This window comes from Lissotriton vulgaris, chromosome 7 (genome assembly GCF_964263255.1).
Source record: "Lissotriton vulgaris chromosome 7, aLisVul1.2, whole genome shotgun sequence".
Lineage (NCBI taxonomy): Eukaryota > Metazoa > Chordata > Amphibia > Caudata > Salamandridae > Lissotriton > Lissotriton vulgaris.
In genome coordinates, this window is record NC_141695.1 from 309,605,078 (window position 1) to 309,620,046 (window position 14,969).

Genomic DNA, 14,969 nt, shown 5'->3' on the forward strand with positions numbered 1-14,969 from the left:
ATGCCAATATTTTTGGTGTCGAAGTCTTCGGATCCAAAGACTGTTTTAATACCGAATGAGTTGGCTCCGAAACGTGTTTCGGTTTAGAAGCAGATTGTTTCGGCTCGGTGCCTGAATGCAGCCGACTCAATCCCGAGCCAGAAGGCTTCGATATATGTTTCAGTGCCGGGCCCAAAGGTGGGGCGTTTAATAACGCGATCTTGGTGCCGACCTTGGCCAAAAGGCAGAGGAGGGACCAGAGCCTTTTTCTTGGGCAGAAGTAGAGTTTTGGGGAAGGTAAGGATCAGTATTCACTGTACGCTGACCCTGTGGAAGCTCCTTGTCTTCGTTGGAGTCTGCTTCTGACATGGAAATCAGCTCCTCTTCTTCTAAGACTCCTTGCGCGTCGTAGACGTCCGGTTCGGAGTCTTCTGCAAAGAGATCTGGAATGGAGCACCAGTTCTGTTGCATTTTGTGGTGTTGAGCCCGACGGTCACAAAGCATTTTCTTGGATCGGAACGATTTGCCCTCGTAGCAGTCCTGTTCGTTGTGCTCCGGAATGAGGCACAAGTTGCAGACTTTGTGGGAGTCGGTGCGCGGGTACTTGGCGTGGCACCGAGGATAGAATTTAAATGGAGTCTGTTCCATCCTCTGCGAGATGACCCGACACGGCTAAGCCCGACAGCCTTCCATGAAGTTTCCGGTTGAAAGAGTTTTTTCTGAACTAATACAATACGTGGAGAATAGGAAACGCAATCGAATAACAATACCGTCGAGGATAAGTGGATTGCGCACCGAGGGGAACCCAAAAAACGTTGTTGAACCAGAGCGCACCAATTCAAGTCCGAACATGATGGCGACAAAAAAACAATCTAAATGGAGTCAATGCCCATGCGCACTATCACTGAAAGGAGGAGTCACCTTACCTTGTGACTTCTTCGAAGAAAAACAACAACCGGACCCAATAATAGATGGCAGGAGTATGCAAAGTATGTGATTTACAGGTCACATGCCTCAAACCTAATGTTTCCTCAGGCATCAGTGAACGTTCCGCATATGCCCTTTGGTGTGTGGCTCCAATGGAATTCATGAGGCCATCAGACCGAACAGGCATAGGACTTGTAGAACTGGAATCAGGGTCTTAGCTAGAGACATTGGAATTGTATCCAAAATATCTACAGTCCTCTGAGGAGGGGGGAAAGTCTTCACACAGGTCATGTGTAACACCGCTCCTATGAAGGTCAACCTCTGGTTGGGAGGGAATGAGATAGGGCTTCTGAGCACTGTTCATGAGTGCAAGTGCAAGTTCAGCAAAAATGAAGCAACCACCAAAGGCTGCATCTTAGTCGTAAACTATGGTAGAATCTTCAACAAAAACATAAGACCAACACACTGACAGTGCTAAGAACCCACAGTGAAACTCAGGTAACACTTGTGAGCAGGAACGATTGGTGGATCAAAGAAGACGTCCCGGAGATCCAGGTATACCAGCCAATCCTCTGCGTAGGATTGGCTGGTATCATGCACAGGACCATGGTAGCATTTTGAACACATCCTGTCAAATTAACAAATTCAAGAGGCAAAGTAAATCGCCTGTCTTGGGGACCAAGGAGCAAAGGAAGTAGAATCCCTTAGGGCCATAATGCATTGAGAAGGCAAAACTGGTGGAATATGGCAGGGGCTGAAGCAATTGATGGCATCTCTTGTATCGCTAATTTTGGAATAGAGTTGGACTCATTTGTTGGGTTATTTGGATCAACATTTAGAGTTGTCACTGGTGGGACTATCTGTACAATAGAGAAGCCCTGAACTGAAACTTCCTGCTAATGGAACGGTTTTGCCTGGAAGCAAGATGAGTGAACGCACCGCAGCTTGGCTGTTTTTGAACCAGGTTCCATGGTGAGGGATATGACAAAAAAAAAAAAAAAAAAAGGGAGGTGCATCCCTGTGCTATTGTGCAATTTTCCTATAGATTGTCGAAGCGGAGATGGGCAGTATGGACTTCAATACTGCCTTGGTGAACAGCAGGATATATTCTGAAACTGTAGATGGTTGCAAAATCTCAGTCAAAACTAATGGATTGTGATTGTTTGGTAGGTAGAGTTTATTCCAAAATGCTTGCTCCTTTTCTTTCCACCAAAGTGAATAATGTACTGATGCCTTGGAAAGCGCGGTCTTTCTCAAAGCTGTAACAAGGCTGGAACCAGTGGAAACATGGAGATGGAGAAGGGGAAGGGGAGTGGGAGTGGTCAAGAGGATAAGGGGGCTATTCTGAATATGCCTCACAAGATGTGCTGGAAGAACTCGAGCAGTCGGCTAAAAGTGTTGGGAATGCAATTTTCAATGTATGTAGGAGGAGAAATCTGCCCCAAAGACAAGAAAGAGACTGCAATTGGAGAACAATATTGAGTATCCAAATGGACGCAAGAGAGGGATCATGTCCTCAAACAAGACGACGACTCCTTCCTGTGTTTTTCTATTGTGGAAACACCCCTTGGGAGATTATTCTTTGCTGGGAGATTTACCAGAAGGCAGAGGGACAATTTAGGCATATCTCTGTGGGCAGTAGCCACAAATAGCCTTTTCTTCTGCTCTCTAAAGGCCTTTGGGTACATCAAAAAAGTCGCAAACAGAGGAGTTATGTTTGGATACTCGACGTCACAAACCTATGTCATGCAATGCAATAAGGACATCTGTTTCTGACATCTGCAAAAGAGTTTAAACCCTCAAACATGTTGAAAGCTGAGGAATTTCACGGATGAAACACCGTGATGAGCTCCAGACCCACGACAACAAAGCACAGATGAACAGGAACTGATGCCAGCCCTCCAGTACCTTAAATGCCTTGAGGTCAACACATCCTGGGCAGGTGAGAGTCAAATTGATGAAAAGGGAATACAGTGTCATCTAGAATTGTGTTATGGGGAGTAAAGTTCTTAGTTCCCCTCAGGGCCCGTTTATGGAAACTGTTAAATTTGCACAACACCCGATTAAATACCTGCAAATGAATTTTATGCACAGCACATCTAGTTCGCTGTCTGAGTGATTTCGATCCATAGTCTTCAAGAGTTGATTTATATTGGACTGGCCAAAATAATACATGTGTTGGCCAGTCTGCCTGGACATGCAACAAAGCCTGCAGGAACGTTAATTGGTGATAAGAAAATATTATATATAAAGCATGCCTTACACACAGACCAAGTAAAGTTGTTCTGCAAGATCAGGAATTCAAATGAGATGGGTACCAGGCAGTGCACAGTTAATAACTTTTCAGTGTCACAAAAATTCAAAGAAAAAAACTACTAATGTACACAAAATTATGTTTTTTGAGGCAAATCTGTTTTGTAGAGCCTGGGTAAAGTAAACTCAAAGAGGATAGATACTTTTTGGAGAAAGTGGGCAGTCAGAAATTTTCGAAAGCCTTATTGCATAGTTTATAATTCTGCTACAAGGTGATTACGTTTCTGGTAGTTGGAAAAAAAAGTGCTTGGAAGAAACTAAGCGTACTTTTCCATGGTATGGGGCAGAGTGGCCTGCACTTTGCAAATAAAATATATTTATAAATACTTTATTCTCATGTGAACACCTTTTCCTACTGGAGGGGTAAATGGTAACTTAAGCAGTGCTATTCATTTCTTTGGTTACTGCCTCGCAGTTAATGGGTTCCCATTCCTAGACCTCAGTAGTAACTGACTTGTTTCCCTAAACACATCACCTTCCCTCAATCAGCTAATTTTGTAGCTTCCCGTCGGTTCCATTTCAGCAAGAAAAAATGCTTTCCACAACTACTCTTTTACCATCACACTCAGACATTAACCCCTTCCATGCTGATGACGGCCGGGAGGCGTCATAGCACTCAGTGCTCGTGTGCTGATGACGGCTCCCAGCCGTCATGACCACGCCCGCGATTAGAATGTGCCGCACAGGAGCGGAATTCCGGCCGCGGGCAAGGGGTTAATGCGGATACACTTCTGTGCTCAGCCTCCTGTATTTGAAAATCCACTACGGAATTCTCAACAGACCACCTGTTAGTGTGCAAACGGTTCTTTAAAACTGCAGTCTCATTAACACTCACGCGACAGTTTAGGTCTGATGTAACATGCATTCATCTGCTTTTTGCCTCTGTCACAAGAAAATAGTTTACCCCAGTCACCCAATACTTTCATGGAGTAGAACTGTGTTCTCAAACACTCCTGCTCTTTCACACAAACATATCCACCACTCTCCTGTGTAAGCAAACAAACAGCACTAACCAGAGAGGATTTTTGGAAACCTAATGAGAGTACATGTCAACAAAGAAAAAAAGACAAGGTGCTCTAGTCCAAGAACAGCACTTCACAACAACGTAATCCAATTAGCAGAGTGCTAAACTGCAAGGGATCAGAAGTCGGCCATATGAAGTGAAGCCATGGCTGGTAAGTAGTAGCTTTTTTTGGCCAGACAAAAGATGGTTCTAGCTTATCAATAAAAATCAAAAGCAGGAAAGCTGGCCTGAAGATACTCTGTATCTGCACTTCTCAGCACTGTTTTGGAAAGCGAGTCAAGACCTCATGTCCATCTATGCAACATAAATATCTAGATTCAATATTGCACAAGTAGTGAAAATGTAGAGATGCTTGTTCCCAATGGTAAGGTACCATTTTCTCAGGGAATGGAAAGATGGGTGTGTGATCTTTCCATGGATCACGATGAGGCATACTTTTCTGTAGAAACAGCTCAAACGGTGCTGGAGAATCTCACACAAGGGAAGACCTGGTGAGCTTTACTCAAAGAATAGAACGATTACCATTTAGAAAAATTAACATGTCCACATGCTCTGGAGTCAGTGCTGTACGCTTCTTATAAACTGCTACACCAGAGTCTGTGAAGAGCCAACTTGTAGGCACAGAGGTTGCAGGAATAGCAAGAAATTTACGGGCAGCCCGAGATAACAGTGGATACTGGGTGTGATGCATCTTCCACCATTGCAGTGGATCCTGGCACAGTGAAGATGCCTCACTGGTTTGAAAGCTGCTGATCTCTTGCTCCGCCTGCTGGTTCACAGAATTAGCAGCGGAATTGCGCACATTGCATAAGTCTCCCAGAAGAAACTCAATGCCAGAGTCTTGCTTTGTCTTCTTAGCAGGTGGTCCTTGATTTACAGGTTCAGGAGTAGTTCTAATATTTTCTGATGGATTGGTCTTGGCTAGTCGGGATGCCTCAAGTTTCAACAAATGCAGTGTCTCTACCCGGTCAGGCTGACTGAGGAAATCTAGTCCTCGGAAACGGGGATCCAAGGCACATGCCAAGTTGAGCACCTTGTTGACCTCAGTGTCTGAATAACGGAAGCTAAGGTCCTCGTGAATGGCTGATTTTATGTGCCTGGAAAACTCTGAATCCCAGTCATTGGGAGCCAAATGCTTATAAAGGAGGCTGGTAATCACAGGTTTAACCAGAGAGAGCCCGGCATAATAATCTTTGGTAAATGTTGAGGTAGCAATGGCTAGGGGTTTCAGAATGTCAACTACGTCTCGGAGAACTGACCAGTTTTCATGCTGCAATGAAACATCTTTCTCACCAAGTGACTCACCTAAATCTGTAAGGAATTTTGAATGATCAACTATACTCTGCAGAAGGCTGTAAATACTATACCACTTGGTCCCATCTCGCAGAAACATTCTGAGGTGAACTTTCAGTACAGGTTCTCGAGTTGCCAGCTCCTCACTTTGAGCTTGTAAAGAAAAAACCGTGGTCACCAGCCTCCTACATTTGTCCAGGGTAGCTTGGATGGTCGGGTGCTGAAGAACCGCTTCGATGCATCCCTTCAATACTTGTCCAATGCAGGGTAGCGATTTCCAGCCTAGCTTGGATGTGGCAAGCTTCACAGTGGGGTTGTTAAGGCCAACTGCATAAGATGTACACTCTCGGATTAGCCACTCATCTGTAATATCTAGTAGCACCATCTTTAAGCTATCTACTGACAGCTCATCTGACACTGTCCTACTAGACAAGACTTTGTTCCTTGAGTCAAATGTTTCATCCACATAGTGTACAGTCAGTGTAAGGTAAGAAAGGGTGCTGCTGTGTTTCCACAGGTCCAGGCTTACAGAGCACTGTTGCTGGGCTTTAACCAGTTCTACGATCTTAGTCTTCGCCTGAAGTTGCATGTCTTGTAGTATTGTGTGTGCCAGAAAAGAGGCTGCTGGGATTTTATAGTTGGGGTCTAAAATGCCAAGCATTTGGTTAAAACCTTCTCCTTCAATTACTTCAACTGGCATCAGGTCTCGAACAATAAAATCAGCCACTGCTCTAGTGGTCCTTCCGATGGCAGGAGTTGTCACTGCCCTGGCACCAAAGTCTCGTGAGGGATGAGAGTCTGCATTCTTCTGGGGATCCACCACAGCTCCTTGAGTACCTACGAGCTCGTTGTACTCACGTCGGTGCTTGTATATGAGGTGTTGCCTCAGGTTAGTGGTGTTTCCACTGTAAGAAAGTCGGACGCCGCACAGCTTGCAAATGATCTTAGTTTTGTCAATAATGCGTCCGTATGTGTCACCTTGAAAACCGAAGAAGGTCCAGTACCTGCTTTGTGCCCTACCTAAGCTCACCAAATTCTGGGAGCCCTCCAATAGCTGAAAGCCTGTAGAAGAGTGGCCCAAGTTGGCAGCTGGAAAGGCTGGCTTGTGGGACTGCATCAGGGAAGAGACCATATCGTTGCAGATATATGGGGCACGAGATGTGATGTGGCTTGGCAAGCTCTCCAAGGTTTTAAGGTTCAAGTCCTGAAAAAGTTTCATCAACAACTCCTTCTCTCCAAATTCATATTTGAAATGCTCTCCTAAAAAACAATTAAAAACATTTAATTAAAAGAATTGCAATCAAACAATCAATGCTTAAGTACCACACAAAATGATTTTACCCCCCATGTACATTTTTTGTTCCAGGTAGTCTCTATGCTACGTAACCAAACCTAGAGTTATGCAGGCTAGACTGTATAATGGGGAACAGTACCTTATTTTCTACAAAAAAATTCTGTGACACAAATGTTTTACTTGGGAGTCACACAAGTTTGTGCCAGTAACCTATAAGACAGCCATCAAACAGTGTCTAGGGGCATGCTACAAGCAAAAGTTACTTATTTCCACAAGTATTTCTCCAACATTGGTATTTTCGTTACAGTTATAAACACTATAATTAGTTCTGCTCATTTGTAATTGTTCAGCATTATTCTGTGAAGCAAAAGCTCTATCTTCTGCCTATAGGAGGCAAAGGAATATGCTACTTACCAGTATGCATCTGTTCTTGGCATAGAGGGCTGCAGAGTGGTACATTATGAATAGATCGCCATCTGGTGTTGGGCTCGGATGATTGCACTTTGTTTTTCTCTTGGAGAGTCTTTTGTATCTTGGTGACTCCTCCCTTGGTTGGTAGTGCGCATGGGCACCGGCTCCATCCTTAGATTGTTTTGCCATATTAGGGTTAGATGGAGTAGTATAGTCGAATACAGATAAGAGTGCCCATGTAAGTGTATCTAAATAAGATAATGTTGGAACAGACACAGGTTTCCGGGGAGGCTGGGAGGGCATGTACCACTCTGCAGCCCTCTATGCCAAGAACAGATGCATACTGGTAAGTAGCATATTCCGTTCGAGGCATATGGGCTGCAGATGGTACATTATGAATAGACTATACAGCAGTTCTCTCCCTAGCGGTGGTCGCCCGTGTCTGTTGCAACTGTCTGAAACAATGTTTTTAATACTGCTTGTCCCACTCTAGCTTGTTGTGTTGTGTGCACATCTACACAATAGTGCTTTGTGAAGGTGTGCGGTGTAACCCAGGTAGCTGCTCTGCATATGTCATCTAGTGGAATGTTTCCCAGAAATGCCATAGATGCTCCTAGTTTACGTGTAGAGTGAGCTCTAGGAGGAACAATTAATGTTCTCTTTGCCTTTAAGTAGCATATTTGAATGCATTTTACAATCCATCTGGCAATGCCCGCTTTGGAGATGGGATTGCCTTTATGTGTAGGAGAAAACGCAACAAATAGCTGTTTTGTCTTTCTGAAAGTTTGTGTTCTTTCTATATAGTACAATATGGCCCTTCTAACGTCCAGTGTATGTAGGGCTCTTTCAGCTACTGTTTGTGGTTTTGGAAAGAAAACCGGTAATTCCACTGACTGATTGATGTGGAATGCTGAAATAACCTTCGGTAAGAATTTTGGGTTTGTTCTAAGAACCACTTTATTTTGGTGTAGCTGCATAAATGGTTCTTGAATTGTAAAAGCTTGCAGCTCACTTACTCTTCTAAGTGACGTGATAGCTATGAGGAAGGCCACCTTCCATGTGAGGAATTGTATTTCACACCTATGCATAGGTTCAAAGGGTGGCCCCATTAGTCTGGTAAGCACTATGTTGAGATTCCAGACTGGGGAAGGTGGTCTTCTTGGTGGAATGACTCTTTTGAGTCCTTCCATGAAAGCTTTAATTGCTGGTAATTTAAACAGTGACAGATGTTGCCTGTTTTGTAGGTACGCCGCTATGGCTGCGAGATGAACTCTGATAGAGGTATATGCTAGGTTACATTGCTGTAGGTGTAATAAATAGCAAATGATTTGTTTAGTGGATGCGTCCAGAGGGTTGATGTGCTTGCTGTTACAGTGTATAGCAAACCTCTTCCATTTTGCTGCATAGCATGCTCTGGTGGTAGGACGTCTTGCTTGTTTAATGATTTCCATGCATTCTGGTGGTAAATCTAAATACCCAAACTCTATGACCTCAGGAGCCAGATCGCTAGGTTCAGTTGTTTGGGATCTGGGTGCATTATTTCTCCATGGTTCTGTGTAAGATGCATGGGTAATAACCTTAGTTTTTGATGTGGTACTTGTGAGAGTTGTAGCAGCGTGGTGAACCACGGCTGTCTTGCCCACGTGGGTGCCACTAGTATCATTGTCATTGAGTGCTGCTGTAGTTTCCGAACCAGTAATGGAATTAGTGGTAGAGGAGGGAACGCGTAAGCAAATTTGTTGGACCAATTTATCCACAGTGCATTGCCCTGGGACCTTTGGTGTGGGTACCTGGATGCAAATTCTTTGCATTTTGCGTTCTGATGATTGGCAAACAGATCTATCTCTGGTTGCCCCCATTTTTGGAAGAATGGCTGTAGTATTTGGTCGTGCAGCTCCCATTCGTGTACTTGTTCTGACTGTCTGCTTAGGATGTCTGCTATTTGATTTTGAACTCCTGGTAGGTGTTCCGCTAACAGGTAGATCTTTTGAGGAATGGCCCATCTCCATATGTCCTGTGCTAGTCTGGACAGTTGGAGAGAGTGTGTCCCCCCCTGTTTTTGAATATAATACATTGCAGTCATGTTGTCTGTTCTGATCAGGACTGCTTTTCCTGCTATTTGTATTAGGAAAGCTTTTAGTGCTAGAAATATTGCTAATAGTTCTAGGTAGTTGATGTGCAGTTTCTTTTGCTGCACACTCCACTTCCCCTGTACCGTGTATCTGTCCATATGCGCTCCCCATCCGGAGAGCGATGCGTCCGCTGTTATTGTCACTTGTGGAATTGGCTCTAGGAACGACCGTCCCTTGGAAATGTTTTCTGTGTTCCACCACTTCAGAGAGCGATACGTCCGGTCGTTTACCAACACCAGATCTGTAATCTGACCTTGAGCCTGATTCCACTGTGTCGCTAGACACTCTTGTAGTGGGCGCATTTGTAGTCTGGCATGTGGTATTAGCAGTATGCAGGAGGACATCATGCCTAAAAGTTGCATAAACACGCGTGCTGGTAGCAAGTGTTGTGGTTGAAATCTTTGTATTAACCCGACCATTGTCTGTACTCTGATTGGGTTGGGGTATGCTATTGCCTTCTCTGTGTCTACTGTAGCCCCCAGGTATTGCTGAATCTGGTTTGGTTGCAGGTGTGATTTTTTGTAGTTCACCGTGAACCCTAGGTGGTGCAGCAATTGGATTGTCTTCTGTGTGTTGTGAAGACATTCTTCCTTTGACTTGGCCTTTATTAGCCAATCGTCCAAGTATGGGAAGACATGTATTTGTTGTCTTCTTAGGTGTGCTGCCACCACAGCTAGGCATTTTGTGAAAACTCTTGGTGCTGTTGTGACACCGAACGGAAGGACTTTGAACTGATAGTGTTGTCCTTCTAACACAAACCTTAGGTATTTTCTGTGGGCTTTGTGAATTGGGATATGAAAGTAAGCGTCTTTTAGATCCAGTGTAGAAAGAAAGTCCCCTTTCTTCAGTAAAGGGAGTACTTGTTGGAGCGTGACCATGTGGAAATGCTCCGAATTTATGTAAGCATTGAGAGGTCTGAGGTCTAATATTGGTCTTAGGGACCCGTCCTTTTTGGGGATCAGGACGTATAGAGAGTATACTCCTGTTCCCTGTTGATCTTTTGGGACCTTCTCTATTGCATGCTTTTGTAGAAGTGCTATAACTTCTTCTCTTAACAATGTCAGATGATCTTGACTCATTGGACGCTGTTTGGGGGGGATGTTTGGTGGGGTAGCTGTGAGTTCTAGGCAATAACCATGTTGGATAATTTGTCTCACCCACTTGTCTGACGTGATGTTTTCCCAGACAGGTAGGAACTGTGATAGACGTCCCCCGACCGGTGTTATGTGGTCTGGGGGGAGTTCTATGAAGTCACTGTTTTGGTGTTGAGGCGTTGCGGTTGTTATTATTTCCGCGGCCTCTACCCTTGTTGTTGTTACCTCTGTAACTGCCTCTTGAATTACCTCTGGGTGATGTTGGTGTGAAAGATGTGGATTGTTGATTTGTTCCTGTGTTCTTTGAGCCCCCTCTATAGGTGGATCTACGAAAGGAACCTCTGTGTGTTGGCTGTTGCAATGCTCCCATTGACTTAGCCGTTTCCGTATCTTTCTTCATTTTTTCTAATGTCTCGTCTGGGCTTGAACCAAATAATGTTTTCTGATCAAATGGTTTGTTCAATAGGGCTGTTTGTACTTCTTGTTTGAATCCTGAGATTCTAAGCCATGCATGCCTTCTTAGCATGACACTGGTGTTAATAGACCTTGCTGCAGTGTCTGCTGCGTCTAATGCACACTTAATGGAAGTATTGGTTATTATTTTACCTTCCTGTATTAATTGATCTGCCTTTTTCTGGTGTTCTTTTGGGAGATGTATGAGAAGTTTTTCTAACTCATCGTAATGTGCCCTGTCGTAACGTGCGAGTAGTGCTTGTGTATTGGCTATACGCCAGCTATTCGCTGCCTGTGATGCTACTCTTTTGCCTGATGCATCTATTAACTTCGACTCTTTATCTGGTGGAGGAGCCTCTCCTGTAGATAATGAGTTTGCTCTTTTACGAGCGTTTGAGACCACCAGCGAGTCTAGAGGTACATGCCCTCTAATAAATATTGGGTCCTTTGGAGCCGCTTTGTATTTTTTATCAATTCTCGGGTTTAACACCCTGGCTCTCACTGGGTTTTCGAATATTTCCTCTGTGTGAGTAAGAAGACCCTTTAACATAGGAAGAGTACCTGATGTTCTCTGTGCATTAGGTAGAGTCTCTAACAAGAAATCCTCTATTTGGGGTTCTGTGTGCATATCTAGTTTGTGATATTTTGCTGCCCTATTAATGAGCTGCACAAACCCTGTGTTATCATCAGGTGGTGAAGGCTTTGAGGGATATAGCTCTGGGTCGTTGTCCTCATCTGACCCTACATCATAATTTTCCCATGGGTCCTCCTCATCTGGGATAGTTTCGTCATCCCCCTGAGGTTCTCCCTCCCCTAGATCACTGTCTACATCTGACTGAGGTGTAGCTGGTCTTGGTGTGGAAGGTGTAGGAATATTTGGCCTAATGTGAGGAATAGGAGAAGAGGGTGTGACCCTAGGACGAGGAGAAGCAGGAGGAGTGATATTCGTCCCCATTGTTCTCTTTTTTGAAGGAAGAGGTTTATCTTCTGACTGTTCACTCTTTCTCTTCTTTGTGACCACTTTCCCAGTTTGTGGATCAATAAACAAGATCTTTTGTTTGGGATCTGTCTGTTGCTCCTGAATCGGTACCGAAGTTCCTGGTTCCGAGAGGTGCTTTTGTTTTCGATCGTCAGATCTTGTTGTTTTCGACACCGAATGCCTGCTCGATTCCGACTTTCTTGGTATCGAGTGTCTCTTGGGCGATAAGTCATATTTATGTTTCGACATGGAATGTTTCGATACCGAGCTCTCCTTTGCATGTAGCCTCGGTGCCGAAGTCGATGTCGCCCTTTTCTCGAATCCGACATGGTGGGAGTCTGAGTGTTTCGGTTTCACTTTCGGTTTCGTTGCCGGGCCCGAGGGCGGGGCGTCGGAAACTTTTTTCAGCGGTTTGACCGGCCCCGAGGGCGGGGTCGTTACCGCTTGGGGTCGGTTTTTCGGTAAGGGGACGTCGTCACTCACGGTTTGTTGCTCGATGAGTTCTTCGGTCTCCGACTGGTCCCCTTCCGACCCAGACTGTTCTTCTTCTTCCTCGATTTGGTCGTCTCCGAACAACTCCGGGATCGCTTCCGCCTGCATTCTGGAAACCTCGTGTCTTCGAGCTCGACGATTTCTAATCGTTAGCTTGGAGGAGAATGCTGCGCAGGCTTCGCAGTCCCTGGATTCGTGTTCAGGCGATAGACAGAGGTTGCACACCTCGTGTAGGTCCTTGTGTGGGAACTTAGCACCACACGTTGGACATTTTTTGAATGGAGTCCTTTCCATGGACTCCGGGCTTGAGAAAGGCCTCCTGTTCTTCGACGTAGATCCAAGTTTTTCTCTTCTATTTTTTATTTGCAACGCGTCGGAATGGAAATGAACGCGTTCGCTAACAATACCGTCGAATTGGAAAGGGAATACGCGCCGATAAATCACTTTCTTCTGAAGTTGATCTGGAGCGTCTCGATCCTCATCCGAACCCGATGGCGGAAAAAAACAATCTAAGGATGGAGCCGATGCCCATGCGCACTACCAACCAAGGGAGGAGTCACCAAGATACAAAAGACTCTCCAAGAGAAAAACAAAGTGCAATCATCCGAGCCCAACACCAGATGGCGATCTATTCATAATGTACCATCTGCATCCCATATGCCTCGAACACTTTCATTATTCAGAGCCGGATCTGAAACGGCTTAAAACCGTAAGACATCATGTACATACCCAGTGAGGACACGAACACTAATGAGGAGGGTTGTAATTTAGAGAGGATTTTCTCCAACAGTGAGCTCAAAATTGCAAAATACCAGTGCTTCCTCTATGGAATAGACAGCTATGGAAGAGACAGACTGGGTTGCTGAGGAGATTGCAGTTGGGGCTATGGAGGCCACAAACAAGTGGATGTTGAAATGGCAGAAGGTGGACAAGGAGAGGAATGGGAACAACTGGAAGGATGAGGAGCGGCACCAGAGCCTATATGGCTGGAAGAGGATCTGGAGATCAGAGGTATTTCCTAGATGACCGGGGCAGTGACAAGTGGTAATGGGCATCAGTAGGGAGAGACCAGGTACTGCCACAAAAGCAGTGACAGGCAGCTGGTCGAGATACTCTAGGTGCAGCAAATCTGCAGAAGTACCTCAAGATGTTAAAGAGGATGCTCCCTGCTATGAACGCCATTGTCCTCTTGGTCAAGGCAATATTTCTGAGTACCTAAGGGCCTTTCTGGTATGGCTGAATCAGTGCTCTGTACAGATTGCCAAGGGGTGGCAATGATGGCCAACATTCTGTCACCCATTTACAGGGTACTAATGCCCCCATTAACCACACATGGGCTTCTGACATGATGGTGAGTGACAAGTTAAATCCCTGAACCCCAAACCACAGTACCAAGAGAGAACAATGGCAAGGAGTAAGAACAGCATAAGGGACTTTCTGATCATTCATATGATCAGAAAGTCATTACTGCCACTGGTGTCTGCATTATACCTACTACCATGCTAATGACTCTGTGCCCTACAGTTAATGCAGGTAGATAGAGAATTGGAAGGACCTCCTATCCAAACGTGAAGGCCAACTCCAAAGGTAGGCAACATGTAGGTAGAGACCACAGACACGGATGATGTACCTTTGTACAATTTAATTGGTGTGTGATTGATGGCTAGTCAGTGTAAGCTAAGAGTAGGAAGAAGTGAGCATCAATAATGCAGCATTTTCTTAAGCACCACTACCAGTGGCCTTGAAATGCTCAGTATAGTTCATGACCCAGGCCACTGAGGAAGTCATTGAACACCCCACATGACATCCTCAATGCACTAGGCCACCTAATGGAGGCCAACCAAGGCCATGCCTGTAACAGTATCGTTCATATGAACCAATATCAGTTTCTAACTTACCCACTTCCACAGAACCCTCAGCTAGATCGGTTAAGGCTACTAAGTTGTGAAGTGCAAGGGTACCAAGAGATTTCAATTTCCGAGGACGTTTAGCCAGCAGTTCGTGGTGCATCCACATCTAGACAAACTTTAAGACCACCTTCATTGTTAATTTGGAAACATTTATGGGTCTGTGTCACAATTTAATTTTTTTATAAAAGGGTAATACAGCAGGCCTGGATTAATTCTCCCTTTACATTTTCTTTGCGTTAATGGCCGAAACGGAGGGATCTAGTTCTGTGCATGATCAGCAATGGTGATAAGGCAGATTCCTGCATCATAAATATAAGACTGTGGCATCACTCGTGCAGATATAATCAATTATTGAATGTTACCAGTAAACATGAGAAATTAAAGTTTAATCCTGTGGCCCCCTACGTGACATTTTTCCAACCAAACATTTCAATAAAGTTCACACAATGCCAAATTTCAATCGGCTCAAAGCAGTATTCACTGAAACCAGTCCTCCTTTGACCTATCAAGGTGACCATTAAAATTCAAGTTAAAGTCACCAACTACATTCATTTCTCCAACAAAAAATTCAAACACGCTGTGAAGGAAGACAGCAGAAAACTCTATGGAAGTATACAGCTACCCATCTGTGTCTAATGTGCACCTATGAAGCTAAAACTAGTAGAAAA

The 14,969-nt window shown here is 44.6% G+C and overlaps 1 protein-coding gene across 2 annotated transcripts in view; it reads right to left on the minus strand.

Annotated features, from left to right (window-relative positions):
• Nucleotides 1-4,628: 4,628 nt before the first annotated feature.
• LOC147701440 (E3 SUMO-protein ligase ZBED1-like) overlaps nt 4,629-14,969 on the minus strand; it is a 199,448-nt gene continuing 189,107 nt past the window's right edge. For both annotated transcript variants that reach the window (XM_086928653.1, XM_086928654.1), the window contains one exon: nt 4,629-6,796. In XM_086928653.1, coding sequence (XP_086784779.1) covers nt 4,746-6,796 — 2,051 coding nt within the window. In that variant the 3' untranslated portion in view covers nt 4,629-4,745. The remainder of the gene's footprint in view (nt 6,797-14,969) is intronic.